Consider the following 21,082-nt stretch of genomic DNA (forward strand, 5'->3'; position numbering starts at 1 on the left):
AGAGGAATGGACAACCTCCTTTAAAAACCTACAACTGACTTCAAAACACATCATGGGATGAAGTTAGAAGATAGGGTGGCTGCTTTTTGCTAACAAACTATTCTTATAGCCTGCTTCTAATTTGGGAACCAGTGATGTAGACAATAGCATCAAATTAAATGGCTTGGCATTTGTTGAAAAGATGCATGTGTGACTTTGAGATGACTTAGACTTTTTTAGTATGTCTGAACATAATCTAAACAACAGAAAATAATAAAAAACACACATTCTAAATAAGTACATCAGTTAAAAAGTACTATAGCACTTATTAAAATTGCATACAATGTTTTCTACAATAATATGAGGTAACATTAGTAACTAGAAGTGTAGCACCCTCCCAACCTGGGAACGGCGTCCCTTATGTGCAATACAATGAGTCCCATGCAGGGGTTAGTGTATCAATTGTTCCTTTGTTCATTAGGTTGGTCAAAGAATACTCCTAAGTTATAGTTCCACTGCAGACAATTTTAATCATTTTTGATAAATACGTTACATTCCATTGTTAAATGCATTGGATTCATTGCAGCTCGAATCTTGTGCCATTGCGCAAGTACATTTATTTGTTTATAAAGGACTTTGCAAAAAACACCAGATGCTACGTTCATGGCAGTAGCGACTTGATTGTACAAACTGAAGGCACTGATTTTGATCAGGAGATGGAATTGTTGGTGTGGTTGGACACTGAGTCCTTGTACATCAACATTCCCCAGCTGGAAGGAATTAAGGTGATAAGAGAGGGCCAAATTCACAGAAGTAACTTGAGACAAAATCCTAAACTTACTACCATTTTGGTATTCACAGAAGTTAGGAGTCCTAACTTTAGGACTCCTAAATGCCTTCTGTGAATACCGAAAGTCTTAAAGTTAGGATTTTTCTCAGTTTAGGAGTAGTAAAGTTAGGACTCCTAACTTTAGGACTCCTAAATCCCTTCTGTGAATACCGAAAGTCTTAAAGTTAGGATTTTTCTCAGTTTAGGGGTAGGGAGTGTGATGGGCAGTCCGTATCCAGGGGAAGGCCATTCACACCGGACCACTAGAGCATCAACAATGTCCCTCCAGACTGAGGCAGCCTACCCCCAGCAGACAATAGAGACGCAGCATACTAACTAATAGTGTTCTCCACCTGGGCCAACCAAGCAGCGCGACTTGAGGCCTGCCAGAAATCGTCCATCTGATGGGGCCATCAGAGACAGGCTCCCTGACACCATCCAATGTAAGGCATCTAGTTTGCTGAAGGATCACTGCTGGTGCTGCCCAGTAACCCCCCTCTCCACTGCACTCCAGCCTACTGGTCCACCAGTTCAGGGCCGCTGCATGATCCCAAGGGCCAGATCTGTGGCAGAGTTCCCAGGGCCTTGGCTCAGCTTTAGTAGAAGCACCACACACCACACGCTACACAAGCACTGCTCACAGGTCCACCGTCTGCTGGATTGTGATGCAGGTTGCGGGTACTCAAGTGATCCCCACAGGTCACAGTTCACCGGCGACCCTCCCGCTCTATCGGGCCCTGGTCCACCACATAGGCACCATCAGCAACAACTCCGGCCCCCAGCAGTCATCAAATGGTGCATGCCCATGACAGGAGGATTGCAAAAGGCTGCTTCTTTGATGCTGCTGACGGAGCACCTCAACCGCAGCAGACCAGCCCCCCTCCAACGTCCTCCGTGACCGGAGTGATGGGCTCATGACCCTAGTATACACCAGCCAGTTCAGCGCCCATGGCACCTAGCTGAAAGTGGAGTGGAGACCAGGTTCAACCATCCACACTGGTGCCCCCTGGGCGTCTCTAGATAGCAGCTTCACCATTGTCGGGCCCCCTCACCTCTCGTCCAGTAACGGTGTGGCCCCAGGGTAGCTCCAGGGCAAGTAGCTTGTCCCCCGGGCCTCGCACCGATTAGCACATCACCCGTGGTTGTCAGGCGTTCTGCGTCACTCACTACCGGAGGTCACGGCTTACATCCTGCTGCAGTGTGCAGGCCACATACTTGTCTCCGGTACAGTCCACCCGATTCATTCAGGCCGGGACCCTCAAAGGTAGGCTTTCATCATGTATCAACAGGATTCGGGTACACCACACTGACAATGTCGCAAGGATGATTTCTTTCATTACGCTAAGAGCAGGTTTCTAAAAAAACCTCCCCAGATGAGAACAACCTCAATAACTTCCGCCCCATCACCAAGCTCCCTTTTCTTTCAAAGATCACAGAAAAATGTGTTGCAAAACAACTTTCCCAACACATTATGGACAATAATCTCCTTGACGTGTTCCAGTCTGGCTTTATTCAAAATTGCAGCACTGAAACAGCCCTGCTGCGAGTGATCGATGATGCGCTGCATATACTCGATTCTGGGGAATCGTGCCTTCTGATTCTTCTTGACCTATCTGCAGCCTTTGACACTGTTAATCACAACACCCTCCTTAACACTCTTCAACAGAGAATGGGCGTGGAAGGTACAGTGCTTAAATGGTTTGCCTCATTCCTCTCGTACAGATCCTAAATGATCAAGATTGCGAACGGTCTCTCGTCTCGACTAAAGATTGGTCAAGGCGTCCCTCAAGGTTCCATCCTTGCACCCACTCTGTTTAATCTCTATCTGGAACCATTAGGGAACATCCTAAGCAAATCTGGAATCCTCTACCATCTCTATGCAGATGACACCCAAAGGTACCTCAAGGTGTCTTCCTCTCAAGATCTCTCACTACTCAACTCTACTCTCAACTCTATTCACAACTGGATGTTAGTTCACCAACTCATTCTCAATCCCTCCAAAACTGAATTCCTCCTCCTTTCTACCTCTCTCTCCCCGCCTCCTGTTGAATCCTGGATGGATCAGCTGAATTTACTCAACAGTAAACCCATCATTGTCGACTGCGCTAAATCCCTAGGTGTCATAATTGACAAAAGACTCAACCTAATCTCACACATCAACTCCATTGCCAAGAATGATGGTTATCAGCTGCGCCTTCTGTGGGGTATTCGTCGGTTCTTACCGGAGAAAGACCTAAAAACCTTGGTCCAATCGCTAGTTCTCTCTAGACTGGATTATTGTAATTCTCTTCTGACTGGCCTTCCCAAATCTCACCTCTCCCCCCCTTAAATCCGTCCTCCATTCAGCAGCTCGCTTCAATTCAGGGTCCAAACGAAGTGACCACATAACTCCTATCCTGTCTTCTCTCCGATGGCTTCCCATCGAGGCTAGAGCTATTTACAAAACGGCTTGCATCACCCACAAAGCCTTGCACTCTTCCTCCCCTCGCTATCTGGCGAATAAACTGAAATTGTCTGGAGGCTTGAGACCTTCTCGGAATGCGGAAAAGTTCCTGCTTGAGCCCCCCTCCTTCAAAAGGGAAAAATTTATGGCTCAATCGTTCTCAGGTAATGCGGTGAGAATCTGGAACTCGCTTCCTCCTTTGCTCCGTGCCACCACCTCCATCCGGATCTTCAAAGCAAACCTCAAATCTTTTCTATTCCAAAGACACTTTCAGAACGAATTCCTTCATTCTCAGACTCCGCCAGGAAGTTCGTTAGTCATTGTAAATGTGTTATATTTATTTATTTTTTGTACATTCCTTGCTAGCTGTGTTTGATATTGTGTTTTTCTTGCCTGCTGTGTTTGATTCTGTGTCCTGCTATTTTTGTACGTTCTATTTTGTAACATTTCTCTCATGTAACGTAACTGGTTCTATTGTACAGCACTCTGACACCTTCGAGTAAAGTCCGCGCTTTATAAAAATGCATAAATAAATAAATAAATTAGTGAGGTTTAACTCAATGACTGGCCAGGAGCTATAGGGCTCACGTCCTGTCGGCCATGTTGCTTGGCCTCACCCCCTATTTACAGTATACTTGAAGTGGACTTCGGGTTCACTCCTTTTAAACATTTGCTTTATTCAAGTAGCATCTTTAAGCCATTGGCCTGACACTGGCTAAGCCCAGTGGAGTATCCATATTTCACCTAATGCTATTGGCTGTTTGTATGCAGCCTCTTCAGGCTCCCCTCAAGCTTTTCATTCATCTGCATGAGGGACTACTTTATAGCTACAGCCATGCATCTCTGTTTCTGCTGGCTTTTATGTACTTAGGTGTTATTTGTTGGCACATTAAACCCAGATCATTGCCTGCACTTGTTGACAGTTGAGGTCTAATATGAAAATATCTTGTTGCTGCACTGAGAAAGTGGCATTTCCATAGCCCCTAATTCTATGGCTTCCAGGCACATTAGTATTCCAGCTGTTACTAATTTCCTATAAGTCAGAAAATGCATGTCTTATTAAAGAGAAATCACATTGTGCCTGGTATCGTATCTTATTTCATATACTGGCATGCTCATCAGGTGTCAGCAATAAAATAAATTGCAACTAGGAATACATTAGAGCGGAAACACAAGCATGGAAGGCCAGCAAAATTGGGAAAGCTCCTTTCAGCAGCAAGCAGTGCACAGGACTAAATAGACACCCTCCACATGTAGTAATTATCACGGACATCTAACAAAATGGAAATGCTGTTCCTTTTTTAGGTCTGCCTGCACAGCGCTTGTGAAATCTCTGGCATTAAGAAAATTATCTTAAAAGGGGCTTTGAACCCACCCAATACTTACCTGAACTTACCATTCATTGATTTGCAATGTCACTCTAATTTATATGCTTGTGATTGGCCAGCACGTTGTCTGCTTTCACAGGCTACTGGTGTCCTTCCACTGGCTACTCAATTTGTGTTTCTCATTTCCGAACAAGCACTCCATACAAGTGCATGTGTTTGACGTCTTCCTGCACTGCATTGCATTTTAACATTTAATCACCATTCAGGGCCTTTTACTTTTTTTTGGGGGGGGGGCACATTTATGCAGCGCAAACACAACCCCAAGGTATTGTAATGCTTTACATGAGCACCACTTACATTTCACAGACACCTAATGAGCCTGTGCTTCCTGCACCCCTGTTCTCTTCCATTCAAGGTCATCACACCAGGACGCCTCTGGAGTGCCCCATTTACTGCCGCTCTTTCTCAATGGTATCCTCCAGCTCACTTAACTTCCGACCCTAACATTCTTTGCGGCAAATCCTCCATCCCAGCTCCCTCCCAACATCCCCAGTTACCTCCTCCATTGCTGGACCTCTGCCCCCAGTCCTCTGTGCCTTCAATCTGTAGGTGCAGCTGGCTGTCTACATCTCCTAACCCCTTATATGCTGAGGATGTAATGGCTACATCCTCAGCTTCGGTGGTGCTGTGCCAAGGACGTAACCATTACAACAGAGGGATTTCTATTATTTTCTTTGAGCCCCGGGAGCTGGTGAAGTGCTTCTCTAGCTGCCTGATGCATTTATTTTTTTGTTTCAGTGTAGTGACGATTGGCGGACAGTGCGCGCCGACGTCATTATACTGAAACCAAAACTGAAATGAGCTGAGCTGCTCATTTCAGTTTCATTGCCTACGTGTACAGGGGACTATCTCAGGCCCCCGAGCATGTAGGCAAACTGGAGAGGTATCATTTGAAAGGGGAGTACCTCCCCCTTTCCAATAGGACCCTTCCCAAGTGGATACCTGCTTGGGGATTGCCGCAGGGGGGCGATCCCCATCCAGGGATCCACCCACTATACACCAGGTGAGGGGAGAGCGGCCCCCATTAAATTTTTGGCAAAGATCAGTCTTTCTGCCCCTCACTGGGGGACAGATGGGGGCAGTAGCACACTAGACACCAGGGCATTGTAAATGCGCAAAATATTTGTACAGTCTTTCTGACCCCCCCCCCCCCGGGGTGCAGATGGGGCAATAGCCCCCAATCTGATCTCCTGGGAGGCAGAAAGCATACCTGACACCAGGGATCTGTTTTGGTACGCAAATGTAGAGGTGGCGGCTGCCCTAAATGGGCATTATGTAATGCTACCACCCCTCCAAAATATTGGCACAGACTTTCTGCCCCCCCCAGGGGCAGATGGGGGCAACAGACCCCAATCCGCCCCCCCTCAGTGGGGCAGAAAGCACACTAAACACTTTTATTGGAAGACCTGGGGGAACACTAGGTGGTAGGAAATTTGTGTCTGCCCAGTGATCCCACTACTTTCCGTCACAGAAATTTTAGGAAAATTAGATTTTTTTTGCAAAATCTGAGATTTGCAGAGGATTCTGGGTAAGAAAACGTTGGGGGATCCATGCAAGCCACACCCCTCCTGAACTCCCCTGGGTGTCTAGTTTTCAGAAAAGTCTGGGTTTGGTAGGTTTCCCTAGATGAATGCCAATCGTGAGAACAAAAATGCAGGTGCCCCCCTTGCAAAACTAGGTCGTTTTGCGATAGATAATTTTGATGTCTCCACAATATGTTTTGGGCCATTTCCTGTCACGGGCACTTCGCCCACCCTTACAACTGAGGTACCATTTTCATCCGGAGACCTGGGGGAATTCTGGGTGGTAGGAAATTTGTGTCAGCTCAGTGATCCCATAACTTTCCAACACAGAAATGTGAGGAAAATGTACATTTTTGTTTTTGTAGAATTTGAGGTTTGCAGGGGATTCTGGGTAAGAAAATGTTGGGGGATCCACGCAAGCCAAACCTCACTGGACTCCCCCAGGTGTCTAGTTTACAGAAATGTCTGGGTTTGTTATGTTTCCCTAGATGGCCGCCAAGCCCGAGATCAAAAGCGCAGGTGACTTCCTCGCAAAACCATGTCTTTTTGTGATCGATAATTTTGAAGTCGCCACAGTACATTTTGGGCCATTTCCTGTTGCAGGAACTTGGCCCACCCATACAAGTGAGGTACCATTTGTATCGGGAGACTTGGCGGAATGCTGGGTTGTTGGAATTTTGTGGCTCCCTGCACAGATTCCAGAACTTTCCATCACATAAATATGAGGAAAATGTGTTTTTTTGGACAACGTTTGAGGTTTGCAAGGGATTCTGGGTAACCGAACCTTGTGAGAGCCACACAAGCCACCCCATCCTGGTTTCCCCTAAGTGTCTACTTTAACATAATGTACAGGCTTGCTAGGTTTCCCTAGGTGCCGGCTGAGCTAGGGTCCAAAATCCACAGCTAGGCACATTGTGTAAAAAGGGTCAGTTTTCACTGGAAAACATTATGTGTTCACATTGCGTTTTGGGCCGTTTCCTGACACTAGGCCTACCCACACAAGTAAGGTACCATTTTTATTGGAAAACGTTAGGGAATGCCGGGTGGTTGGAGGTTTGTGGCTCTCCACAGATCCCAGAACTTTTCATCACAGAAATGTGAGGAAAATATGTTTTGTTTTTTTACAAAGTTTGAGGTTTGCAAGGGATTCTGGGTAACATAACTTGGTGACAGCCACACAAGTCACCCCAACTTGGATTACCCTGGGTGTCTAGGTTTAAAAAATGTACAGGTTTGCTAGGTTTCTCTAGGTACTAACTGAGCTAGGCCCCAAAATCCAGAGCTAGGCACATTGCAAAAAAAGGGTCAGTTTTCTGTGGAAAAATGTGGTGTCCAAGTTGCGTTTTGGGCCGTTTCCTGTCGCGGGCACTAAGCCTACCCACACAAGTGAGGTACCATTTTAACCGGGAGACTTGGGGGATTGCTGGGTGATTGAAGTTTGTGGCTTCCCACAGATTCCAGAATTTTCTATCACAGAAATTTGATGAAAATGTGGGTTTTTTTTAACACATATTGAGGTTTGCAAGAGATTCTGGATAACAGATTCTGGTGGAAGCCACGCAAGTCACCACATCCTGGATTTCTCTGGGTGTCTAGTTTTAAAAAATGTACAGGTTTGCTAGGTTTCTCTAGTTGCCAGCTGAGCTAGGGCCAAAAATCCACAGCTAAGCACATTAAAAAAAAGGGAATGTTTTTAGTGGAAAAATGTGATGCGTCCACATTGCATTTTGAGCTATTTACTTTTGCAGGCACTAGGCCTACCCACAAAAGTGAGGTACCATTTTTATTGTAAGACTTAGGGGAATACAGAATAGTAGAACAAGTGTTATTACCGATTGTCTTTCTATGCACTTCTGCCGTCCAAATGTAAGACAGTGTGTGAAAAATAAGACATTTTGAAAAATGCCCCCTAAGCCAGATGCTAGTATGGCTACCCACAAATTCAGAGATGTGCGAATAACCACTGCTTCTAAACTCCATATCTTGTTTGCATTTCGGAAATACATATGTTTCCTTGATGCCTATTTTTCACTCTTTATATTTTACCAAATGAATTGCTGTATACCCAGTACACAATGAAAAAACATTGCAAGGTGCAGCACAGTTATTGGCTCTGGGTACCTCAGGTTCTTGGTGAACCTACATGCCCGATATATCCCCATAACCAGAAGGGTGCCACGGATAGAACTGTTTATTGCTTCCAAAAATATAGCAAAGTTAGAAGAAGTCTTTTTAACTCAATTTCAATATTTTGCCATTTAAACTGTTGCTTTCTATAGGAAAACCTTTAAGGATCTACATAAATAACCCCTTGCTAAATTCAGAATGTTGTCTTCTTTTCAGAAATGCATAGCTTTCCGGGATCCATTATTGGTTTTACACCCATTTCTACCACTAACTGGAAGGAGGTTGAGAGCACAAAAAACAGGAAAAATAGGCTATGTCCCAGTAAAATGCCAAAACTGTGTAGAAAAGTTTGGTTTTCTGACAAAAGTCTGTCTGGTCCTGAAAGCTGGGAAGATGGTGATTTCAGCACCACAAACCCTTGGTTGCTATCATTTGCAGGGAAAAAAACAGATGCTGTCTTCTGCAGCACACTTTTCCCCATTTTCCCCCCAAAAGCCTAATTTAACTGTATTTTGCCTAATTTCTCGGTCCCCTCTTGGGGAATCCACAAACCTGGGGTACCTTTAGAATCCTCAGGATGTTGAAAGAAAAGGATGCAAATTTGGGGTGCATACCTTATTTAGACAAATGTTATGGGGGCCTAGTCAAAAAAGGGCATTGCACCGAGGGGGGGGGGGGGGATGGAAGGCCTGGCAGCGAAAGGGTTAATATTTCTCCCATTTTTCTTTATGCATTTATGTACCACAAACACGATCCGAAGGGAATGGAGTGCTTTACATGAGTATCACTTACATTTCACAGAGACACTTAGCGAGCACTCCATAAGAGTGCATCTCAAGCCGTTTTCTCATCACTACGGTGTGTAAATCTGCTGCTGTTTTGACTGCCCCTCTTCTTTTAACCCACCACATCCCTTCCCCCCGCCAGCCCTCTCGGCGAACACCCTCTTTCATCATGCCCCTCACCCTCCTCCCTCATGTTCTTTGCATTTCCAATCAGGGTCTTTAAGTTTTATTTAATTAACTTTTTAGGTGCTTTAATGTAGCGCAAACGCAACCTGAAGGAACTGGAGTGCTTTACATGAGCACTACTTACACTGGGACACTTTTATTTTTAAAACATGTTGCACAGCATGCTAACATACTGTACAACGTAGCTTAGAGTTTTTTTGAAAATAAGTGCAGTGATTAGGCCAGAGTTGACCACGTCATAGTGCTTTTTTTTTTTAGCTTTAAGCCATGCTGCACAGCAGCTTGCGCTGCTGAGTAACATGTAAAACAAAACATTGACAAAACCAATAGATGTTGCAGAAGCGAAACCTATTGGCCCTGCCAATGCTTTTTAAAATAAAAATCCATGTGACTTTATTTTCCTGCTTTTAAGTTTCATATCAAAATCTTTGCCACTAACTGCTAGCAATTGTGGGTGAATGTAAGGTGATTTCAGGAACGCAAAATCCTTTCGTGAAATTGCATTCCTCAATGTTTATCGGTATTGCCATAGGCTGGTAATAGTAGAATGGATATTGATTTTTATAATTGTGGAACAGTCAGTACAATTTATGACATGATATATAAGTAACTGTAGCACATGAATAGACAGCACTTCTAATACTCTGAGCAGCTTGATGTTTGGTGTTGATATAAAGTGGCTTCAAAGAAGTGCCTAATTTATAAATGAGAAGTGCCAGGGCCCGAGGTTTTGCTCAGAAGTTTGTGGCCGACACTATCAATGATCGGCGTGCCGAATACGAAGGCTGCGTAGTCTTAATTCCACCTCATGTCTCTGTAATCCTCCCCTAGACGCTCTCTGCACCTTTCTCTCACCCTTAGAGTTTCGCTTTCATCCCTGCTCTCTTCTTTTTCATTGAATTCTCTCTCTTGCACTCGTTAATATCTGATAAACAAGTGTCGGTCCGCAATTATGAGTGCAACCACCAGCTCCAATTAAGCACTGCTTCATAGAGGGCACAGTGTCAGTGTATTTTTGTTTGTACAGTACGCTGATTGCTCGATTACAAATTGCATGTTTTGGGCACTGAATGAAGACTACCCTATGGGTCCAGAAATTACCAGGTTCTTTCATGCATGTTTTCTCTCTGTCTCTGGCTCGTTTCCACATAGAAATTCTTCCTGCTTTTGGCAGGAAGGATTTCCGTCGGAAATAGGTGATAATGTGCACATGGTCATATGGGAATCAAAGGTACCACTCCACCTGACTTATAATCAGCCCCGGAGACCTGATGGCTAAAAAAAATTAAATATGCGAATTAGATATAGAATACTAATTATTTTTCCCTTGTTCAGTTCTAGGTATATTTATCGCTACAGGCGCAATTATCCTTGGAGGAATACTGGTATCGAAACAGCTGCACCACAATCTTCTGTATAGCATCTTGAGGTGCCCACTCAGTTTCTTTGAGCGGACCCCCAGTGGCAATTTGACAAATCGCTTCGCCAAAGAGATGGACACAGTGGACAATGTCATCCCACAGGTGCTGATGATGGCCATAATGCTCTTCCTGGCTATCCTAGAGATCCTACTTATCATTACAGTAGCCACCCCTCTGGCTGCAGTATCCTTCATACCTTTGGGGCTGCTGTACTTCTTTTTACAGGTGAGTGGTCCTTGTTTTACTTTTTGACTTCTTCATTGCAGCACTAATGATTTGCCTCTGCACGCTCAGCAACTGTCATATGCTTGTTGCCCCTGTATACATCTGTAGTTAATACGCAGTATCTTGACAATGCCCATGTATAAAAAAAAAAGTAGCTTCTCGGCTATGCTTTTGTCTTAAAAATGTCTTAGCAGGACAGCTGATAGTTTTTGTATATTTACTTATTTGCAGTTTTACATAGTGCGAACCAGACCCAGTAGGTAGCCGAGTGCTTTACATGGCAGAGTTAGATATAAATAAGAAGCAACAGATAGGCAACATAAGAAGACTATCCGTGAGGCCAGGGACTACATTTATCCAAATATACTTACTATATTAATTACACTTTGTTTTAGTGACTAGGTTAGTTTTAAATATAACAGTCTTGACTGTGACTCCTCAGAGAAAAGCGGACGATCAGATAAAGTAGAAATACCCTGGCAAGAAGTCTCTGGTAGGATCTGGTTATCTCTATACAAATCTGTCCTTATGATCTCGGCAACACGGTGCATATGGGAAATCCAATTGCTCATTTATTCTAGGCTAGTAACTTGGGTCAGAGGGCCAAGGCAAATCTATCAAGGATCTGGATTTTTTCTAACCCACTTCAGTGTAACTCCAACATGGGATCTTGTTCAGGAAACCAGAACAAAATTACTGTAGCGTTTGTAGTTGAAGCACACAGTCAGTACACAGGAAACATTATACTCCAGATTTCATCCTGCTATATACGCTTATACAAGTTTCTTTGCTAGGGGGCCACGTATGGACCTTCAGGCATACCTGGACGGTGTGCTCCATTGTATATTTGAAGATACCATTATCATGTCAAGAACACAAGCAGTGGTTTCAAGGACAGTTACCACAGGTTACAGACCCTTTTAGTATGCAGCCACTAATGTTGCCCCTTATTTGATACTAATTTGTGTGATAGTCAAGATAGCTCTTTGTATTACTAACAGAAGAAGCCAATGCTGGTGTTCCAACAAATGCCCACTTGTTTGAAACCTCCCCTAGACCAAATTTAATAGACTGTTCTGAATATACATACATTTGTTTTTATCAGGTATTGGATATTTGAGCCACTTATCAATGAACTGATTTGCTGATCTGCTGTTTTCCTTCTAAGCGATTCTTTGTAGCCACATCACGGCAACTCAAACGGCTGGAGTCTGTCAGCAAATCGCCACTGTACACTCATTTTAATGAAACCCTGCAAGGCGTTGGTGTCATCCGAGCATTCAAGGAGCAAGGACGGTTTATTGAAGGGAACCACAGCAGACTGGATACCAACCAGAAACTGTACTATTCCAGTTTTATTGCAAACAGGTAATGTCTCTGTTCAATAAAATCTGAACTACTGCAATGTAGGATTGTAGCTTCTTCACAATTTGAAACCCTTGCGTTCTGTGCTCAGGTTTGTAGGGTGGATTAGCAAAAGTGTTGTAACGTTGGGACCCCACTTCTTAAGCCCCATACTCAGTTCAGTTTTTGGCATCTGTAAGGTGAGGGGGACTATAATTTTGCTTAAATACTTCAGCAGGGGCCACATTACTATGCTGAGTGAACGCACTTCATAAAGTACATACAATAAAATTAAACATTAAATTACATTAGTTTGTAGTGCTGATAGCACTTCTGGGCCTGTCTTACATATAGTGGTTCATCCAAACAATTATTAAGGTTATATTTGATAAAATAGAATACATTTTGAATAACCCAATTGTGCAAACATATACTATGATTTTGATATATGAAAATATACAAGACAATACTTGGTGATGTAGCAGGCAAAGAAAGAATTTTGGAGCCAGATTGATATATTCACATTTATACTACTCGCGTATTTAAGTATATCCAAGTGTTCTCGTACAGTGCTCAAAAATGTTATTGTGCAAAGAGTACAAAAATTAGACGGTCTTAGCACTTTACACTATATAAAAGTGGCAAACAAACATATGCACAAGTATTCTGTTGATAATTAGATCAAGCGGAAAAACAATCAATTGTAATATCCCACAAATAAGTCCACTTTGTGTCGATGTTCAGTTCTAAAGAATAAATCTGCAGGCCATCCTCAGGACAAGAGATGTTAGAGAAATATCTAGTGTCTGTAAAGAATACAAGATTAATATAATTATAATGAATCCAGTCAAATATTATACCCCAAACATCAAGATTAACGTAAATTGATACTCATAATATGTATAGTGAATAGGGGACATGGGAAAAATATCACTATTAAAGCATGTCCAGCAATTAATTATTCTTGAAGTGAAAGGATGGCAGTGATTATGGTAGTCCTCATTGCTGAGATAAAATGGCAAAGATTTCAGATTAGGCCACCTGGATAGCAGGCTTGCCCCTAGTGATTTGTAGGCACGTCTGCTGGAGTTCATACTGTGATAAGGACCTGCAAAGTTTAAACAATAGGAATGAGTCAAGGAAGTCTGCAGGGACCTGCTGTCAAGCTGCCAGAGAATGAAGAATTGTGAAACGCTTAGCCTTTGACAACAAATGAGTTAGAACCTTTGAGATGGGAACTCAGTTGTAACAATCCGCACTGAATGCTCCATGCATTGACCTCTAGATGGCACTATGAGGATGTTGATATACATCCAAGATGCCTGCATCCATCCCACTTTCTGCCATATTTAGTGATAATCAGAGGTGAAAGGAGTGTAGATGTGGGACGTGGGTGGTTGAAAGAATAAATGGAGAGTGTGTTGCCTGTCCGTGCCCACTTACCATGAATTAATCACATTTTATAACGATAACAACGATAAAGAATTATCAAACTCATCAAAATGTATTTGGAGAATAAATATGTCAACTTACCATTACACAATGAATAAAAAGTCTGAACCTCACACAGGAGAGTTTCATTGAGTGGAGACAAGAATAAAGCATGAGTTTTAGTACAAAAACATAATGATAATGTTCTCATATGCAAATGGGAAGAACAAAGAACAACATGTTAAAGTCTATTCATTAGAGAAGGTTAAATGTATTATTCAAAGATTGGGAGCAAGTGCCACTCTTCCAAAGTAATAAGGCCACGGTTCAGCTGGGCTAGGATGCCCCCACCTCTGATACTGATACAAGTTCAAGTTTCAAAAGCTTTATTCGACAGCATGTCATAAAAGCAGGTACATCCTAACAATTTCATAAATACTAAGCTAAAATGTAATAAAAATACATTAAATCATAATGCTGGCGAATAACATCAGATAAAAATGACATCAGTGGATAAAAAATCTTAAAAAGATCAAATACTGAATAAAAAAGTTAATTAGACATTTCTTGGTGACAAAACATTCATTGATCAATTTCAAGGGATTTCAGGGCACGAAGACGTAATATCCATGCCCACCCCAGAAATTTAGCAACAGCAATAGCCAAGCAGGGGGTGCAATCAGATTCTAAAATTCTTAGAGCTTCCTTGTAGCTACGTGTTCCCAAATTTAAACATACTGGCTTTAACCACCTAAGGCGGGGGGCAATATATAACGGACACACAAACAACAAGTGACCGATATCCTCAATCAGGTCTAAACAATATTGACATTTATCATCATGGGAAGGTGACCATTTATGGGTAAAAGCTTTTACAGGGAGAGACCCAGTTCTGAACTGGAAATACAGTTTCCTATCCATGGGCTTCTCTATAATATCCCAAAATGCCTCACAAAATGGTAAGAATTTGATATCAAGAAAGCGGCCAGTCAAGTTGGAGTCTTGGCCAGCACAAGAGGCAGATGTCAAAGTCATATCCCAGTACAGTTTCTTGAGGATTGTCTTTGATGGAATACTTGAACCGTTTAGATCATTCCATAGGTGCCCTAGCTCCAGTTTTATAAGCAAGTTCTTAATATCTTTGAGCCATGAAATGGAGTGAAAACAGTCAGCCCTAATAATATCTTTCAGGGCAATAGCGTAGTGTGCAAGTTCTGGCGTTGTCATAATCCGCCGCCAATACAAAAGTGGACGCAGTCGCGCCAGATCTTCAACTTTTTTCCTCCCTAGATCGTATTTTAATGGAATCATTGGAGTGCTTTGGGGAACACCTGTTAGGCTACGTAGGAACTTATTTTCGGCCAGCCTTAAGCAATTCAGGTTAGCAAAGCCCCATAGTTCCGAGCCATACAGCGATGCACTAATAACTTTCATATTGTAAATTTCCAAGGCGGGCCTAATTGGCTTAGTCAATGAGGATTTATGCTTGGAAATAATTGCACCTGCTAGCTGGTGGAACTTTAAGACAGTCATGTCAATATGGTTTGACCATTTCATATTGTTCTGAAGGGATATTCCTAAATATGTGAAAGCCTCAACCTGCTCTAGTGGAATACCATTAAATTTTATCACTCCTCTAAAATTTTGTCGCTGGTTTAAACACATAAATTTAGTTTTGGAGGTATTTATCTCAAGGCCCCGTTCTTGGCAGAAATCAGCAAATATGTTTAACGCTTTCTGTAATCCGCTTGGAGTTCGCGAAACCAGCAACGTGTCGTCCGCGAACATGAGAACAGGCACTCTGGATCCTGCCAGTATAGGGGCATCCGTAGGGGAACAACCAAGGTGATCAACTATCCCATTAATGTACAAGGAAAACAACGTGGGCGCCAAGACACAACCCTGTCGAACACCACGTTCGACAGGAAATGGGTCAGTCACCTCCCCCTGACTTCCCCATCTAATTTGTGCATAATTGTTCTGATGTAAGCGGACGAGTAAGGTTAGTAATTCCGGGGCCATACCTGCTTGGGCGAGAACCCTCCAAAGTTTAGAGCGAGGCACCAGGTCGAAGGCTGATCTCAGGTCTATAAAGACCGCATAGAGGGTCCCTTTGGTCAGCTTCACATTCCTCCAGTAAAGAGCTAAAAAGTAAAAAAACTTGATCAATAGAGCTGGTGCAAGGTCTAAACCCAGCTTGATATGGTGATAAAATATTATTGTCTTCAACCCAAGATTGTAACTTGTTTTGCACTAGTCGACCTATTAGTTTTTGTGCTGAATCTATGAGACTAATAGGTCTATAGTTACTTGGGAGTGATTTGTCCCCTTTTTTGAAGACCGGGATTATTTCCGCCCCTTTCCATGAAGAAGGGATGGGTGCACCCATGGCTACTGAGTTGGCTAGCCATTGAAAATATTGGCACCAAGATGATCTGTCTGTTAAAAACACATCCGCGGGTATCCCATCCATTCCCGGTGCACGGCCCACTGTTATACTATCCAAAGCTAGGTTGACTTCTTTGATTGAAAACACCTGCGTTTGGAAATAGATGGTAGGGGGAAGTGGATGCTCTCCTACAGATGGGGCAGAAGCGTACTGTGGTTTAAAGAAGTCTACCCATTGGTTTTTTGCCACATTATTTTGAGGGGAAGGTGCAGACCCACCTCTATCCCACTTTACTGTAGCCCAAAATCGTTTTTGGTCTTTGGCCAAGCATGCATATTTCAAATCCTGCCACTGTTTCTCATCCCAATCCTTCTTAGCTACTAACTGGACTTGTCTATATAGCTTCCTGGCTGACCTCACATCTTCCGCAACTCTTGATCTCAAAGCAACACTCAAGTTCTGGCGAGGTATTTTACAGGTTTTGTTGAACCATCCCTCCTCTGGTGGGCATCCCTTAATAGCTTTTCCACTGCTGGGGGGCTTCATAAAGAACCCTTGGAGTTTTGTGAAAAAGATGTTATGGGCCTCAAGCATAGTTAAATGGAAATTGGTATTAGTTGATTTGGAACCTAAATTAGCCACCTCACAGATAGTCGCTTTCTTAAGGTCCTCGAAATTTCCCAACTTCTCTATAAATCTATCCCATTTAACATGTCGCATGTTGTTCGATACGACAATGTCCAGGGTTATTTCCCCCCCCCCAGTTTTGGATTCTCTAGGGGTATTTAATAAATGTAATTCCATACACAGGGGATTATGGTCACTTTCGTCCCGTGGGATTATGGACATGTCATTCAGTCTGTTCCAAGCTCTAACATCCACCAGAAAATAATCAATCCGACTAGCAGACCTGCCGTTGTCAAACGTGCTTACGCCCTGGCGATCTGACTTAGTGCGCCCATTGGCAGCTCTAAGCCCTCTTTCTAAACAAAGAGCTTTAAGTTGAATGGCTGCAGCGGACCATTTCTTGACTGGGGGGAGATCCAGCTGGGGAATACCCCACCTATTGTCCTCTTCGACAGCAAGAAATTGATCCTCAGGGCCAAGAGGCTCAAAGGTAGTGTTGAAGTCTCCTCCAACAATTTTTATCATTTCAGGGGGGAGCGCTGCAAGCTGGTGGTCCAAGACAGTTATCACATTCGACGAAGTTCCTCCAACCATCCTTCGAGCATAAGTGTTGAAAATAGCCATACCCTGGTTGTTGGGCCAATTGAGGATTAAAGACAAAATATCTATGGATGGAAGATTGGGTTGGGTGATTTTACAACATAGTGACTGGCGTACCCATATTATTAGACCACCCAATGGTCGGCCTTTTGCTTTTTTGGTAGCAGGTATATAAAAATTAAGAAATCCAGGGCGAAAGACTGGGACCAGAGTCCACGATTCTTGGAATAAAATAATGTCAAATTGGTCAACAAAACTGCTCCATACGCCAGAATGTAGCTTATTATTTATACCTGCAAGATTCCAGGATAGAATAGTCAAACCTGGATCAGTTGCAGGAGGGTAAGGAAGGTTGTTTGTCAATAAACCTTGGGTCTCGCCAGTTGACCTGCCCAAGCAGTCAATAGTAGAACTTAAAATACCTGGTAGAACATTTACCAATGGATCAAGTGCTAAACTCACCCCTCCAGGATTATTAGGGAGTTTAGGCCCCAATGATTCAATAGCATCAACCTGGATTTCTTGATGGTTCCCTACTGTCCCAGTATCTCTGGGGCTAACAAAAGTTGTAGAGGTGGCCACAGTATTGGGCGATACTATGTTCATATTCACCAAATTGGTTCCATCTTCAAGTCAATCGCATGCGTTTAAGTCAGATAACACCTCAAACCTATTTTCTAGGCTAATGTTCCAATTGCTAGTGGAATCACTCCTACCCCCTTTGCTTAGGGACGGTGTCCACCTTGGTCTCTGTAATACTTTATGTGTGTCTCTGTTTCTCTTATAGTAAAAGTATTTGAGAGTTAACGGGATGATAACACCTTGTCTTCGCTGCGGGGGGTTTATATTAGCCAAAACATTTGGGAGGACTTCAGGATTAGAGAAATTAAGGACCACACAATCTCCTTTGAATTTTTTTGGATGGTGCCCTAGCCATTGGACCCTTCTAGCCATAATAATTTCCCCAGCTAATTTCTGCTCACCCCATGGAGACATCTTCATGTTGTTCACCAACCAGTACAAAGATTTACTGATCAAAGAGGATGTAGTTTCTGTTTTATCAACAGTCAAAGCAGGGACATTGGCAAGGACCAATGTAAGGGGTTCAGCCTCGGAGATACATTGAAATTGGTCACTAGCCAGTGTTAGAGCTTTAGGGGTATCTATACTTGCCTTCAGGAGATTTTTATTGATTCCAGGTTGCTGGATTGGGATGTTCACATTCTCATTTACTACAATTCTTTGTCCTCCATTTGAGGGCTCCCCATTTATAATACGTACATTTGGGGATATTGGTGTTACTCTAGTGACTTCGTCCTTAGGTCTATTTATTATAGCGTTCAACCTAGCTACCTCTGCCATAAGATGATCAATTTTGGCTACCAATGGGGTTATGATACTTTCTATTTTAGTATCAATCATATCTATTATCTTCTCAGAGAGCTCAATCTCAGGATTTTTGTTAGAAAGCGACCCTGGTGCATCTTCTTTATTAGCGCTTTTGTTCACAGTGGTAGCCCTTTTCCTCCCTAGACGAGTCCCATTGTTTTTAAACTGGGATTTTCTACACGCTCTAACTAACCTGCTTCTCAAGGGAAGAGCGGGAGACTGCGGGTCAACCCCTACATCAGCCTCTTCTATGTCTAAGGCGGGATTTAATGGCGAGTTAGGAGCTAGGGGTGCGCAAGAATCAAGGATATCACTATCCAAAATCATTAGATCAGAGGACATGCTACTAGTAACCTGTGAAGGAGAATCCAGCGGTAAACCGGACAGAGGAATCAACGGTGGAGAGTTAGGAGAACATGTTAACCCCAATGATGCCCTCCTGTCATTGTTGATTTTACTAACAATCTGGACCAAGTAGTTGTCCATAGTATTTGTCGTTGGGGGATTCCTTGTTTTAGACATTATATCCATGTGCTATGGAACTGGCTGCAGATGGATCTGGTGATAGTAACCCAAAGCAACAAATGATTTCAACAACAACAGTACCTGAAATGTAGCAGTCCCAGGGGAGGTGACTTATAGGCACAGATGACAATAATGTGGCCCGTCCCGGCCTCGCTCGACCTCGGACGGCCTCAGACGGTCCCGCCCTTGTCCCGGGCTTCTCCCGGCGCCGACCCGCGCGCGATCCCGCGTCGCGGGGGCTCACAGTTAATTTATGCGCCTGCGAGCGCGATGCGGATGACGTAGGCGGGTTTCCCCCGCAAAGGATGATGGGAACTATGGTCCCGCTGCACACTGCGGCCGCGAAGATTGGAACTGCGGCAGCGGCAGGGATTCACCGGAGCACGCTGGCGTGGCCGTCCAGGGATACTGCTGCAGGTTCGACCAGGGCACAGGTAGGATCAGTTGTCTGCTACTGGCAAGAGCACGCCCCTGATACTTTAATGGACTAAATAAATAGCCAGTGTGGGCCGTTCCTTGTGTGGCCTAATTTTCAGAAATGGTTGCCCAGTGGTGCATTACAGAACACTTGATTCTATTGCAAATTTGACACTTGACTGGTTGAGTCATCTGACCTATGTAGATTAATTCACAAGTGCACAGCATAGCATATATTACATTCCCACTATTCCAATGTGTCATCTTCTTAAGTGTGTCTTTAATAATGTTGAGTGCAAACCTTTTGGAATTTAAAGTCAAATCACAAGCACTGAAAGCGGCCACATTTGTAGTGTCCCACAGTAGCTGGAAGACCCCACAAAGTGGTGATTTTGGGTAACTCAATTCAAATCTTTATTAAGATATGGAACTCAAAAAGAGATCCACATAAAAAGTTACCAGAGGATCACATGATTAGATAAACATTTTACATTGTGCAGATAAAGACCTAATAAATATTATTCGTGTGAGAGACGAGAAATGAGTCACTCACTTTTAAAGGGATTAAAAAATGTAGCGGCATTTCATGAAAGTACAATTTTGTACAGATAAAGTCACAACCATGATATCAACTGAAAAAGAACATAAAGCTTAGTTATAACATATCATCCGACCTAGCAGCAATAGTTAAGTGCAATATTCTGCAGATAATATGAGATACTAATAAAAACATCATTAAGAAGACGAGAACAAGTATCACAATGTAATTGGACTGTAAAATACAGTTATAATTCCTTTACCATAACAAATACATTGAATTAATTATATACATAAAACAAGCAGTCAAAAAGGAAAAGTGACAAAAAATCTAATTGGTCAAGCTTGAAAAAAAGGAAGACTTCATTCAACCTAGCAGCAGCAGTTCAGTGCAGAGTTCCATAGTTGATTTAGGGATACATTGAAAACAATAGTAGAAATAAAGAACAATACGGTAATGGAGTTGGATACAGTAACAATTCCTTTACCATAACAAATAAAAATAATTATTTGGGTACACAATTTCATTAAGTACCAAAGTAATAAGTTGTAGGCAATCAAGTAAATGGACCCACAGGTAGGATGTAGTATGACTAAGCATGAATAAAACGATTGTGCCCATACCCCCCTGTCTATTTCAATGGTAGGACACATGTATAATGTGATTTCTTTTATTTCTAGTGTTCTGGAAAAAAGTAAATGGTGCACTAAGTCAGCATTGTTTACTAGCAAAATGTTGCAGTGTTTGCTAACAATTTTTTGAGCTGATTACTTTGAAGGCAAAATGTTGACGGGTTATTTATTGTAAACTATTTAGCATGCCTCCAATGGGATGGAGGGTCTTTATGATGGGGCATTCAAGGTCCATGGACCCTCCAGGTGACCTCCACGGATTGTGTGTTCACAGACTGCACCAC

The 21,082-nt window shown here is 42.9% G+C and overlaps 1 protein-coding gene across 1 annotated transcript in view; it reads left to right on the forward strand.

Annotated features, from left to right (window-relative positions):
• LOC146789753 (multidrug resistance-associated protein 1-like) overlaps nucleotides 1–21,082 on the forward strand; it is a 621,679-nt gene that overhangs the window by 478,912 nt on the left and 121,685 nt on the right. Inside the window, exons 23-24 of the mRNA XM_085632086.1 lie at nucleotides 10,596–10,906; nucleotides 12,075–12,274. Of these exons, the coding sequence (XP_085488212.1) occupies nucleotides 10,596–10,906; nucleotides 12,075–12,274 (511 nt within the window). The remainder of the gene's footprint in view (nucleotides 1–10,595; nucleotides 10,907–12,074; nucleotides 12,275–21,082) is intronic.

The sequence above is a fragment of the Triturus cristatus genome, chromosome 10 (genome assembly GCF_964204655.1).
Source record: "Triturus cristatus chromosome 10, aTriCri1.1, whole genome shotgun sequence".
NCBI classification, from domain to species: domain Eukaryota; kingdom Metazoa; phylum Chordata; class Amphibia; order Caudata; family Salamandridae; genus Triturus; species Triturus cristatus.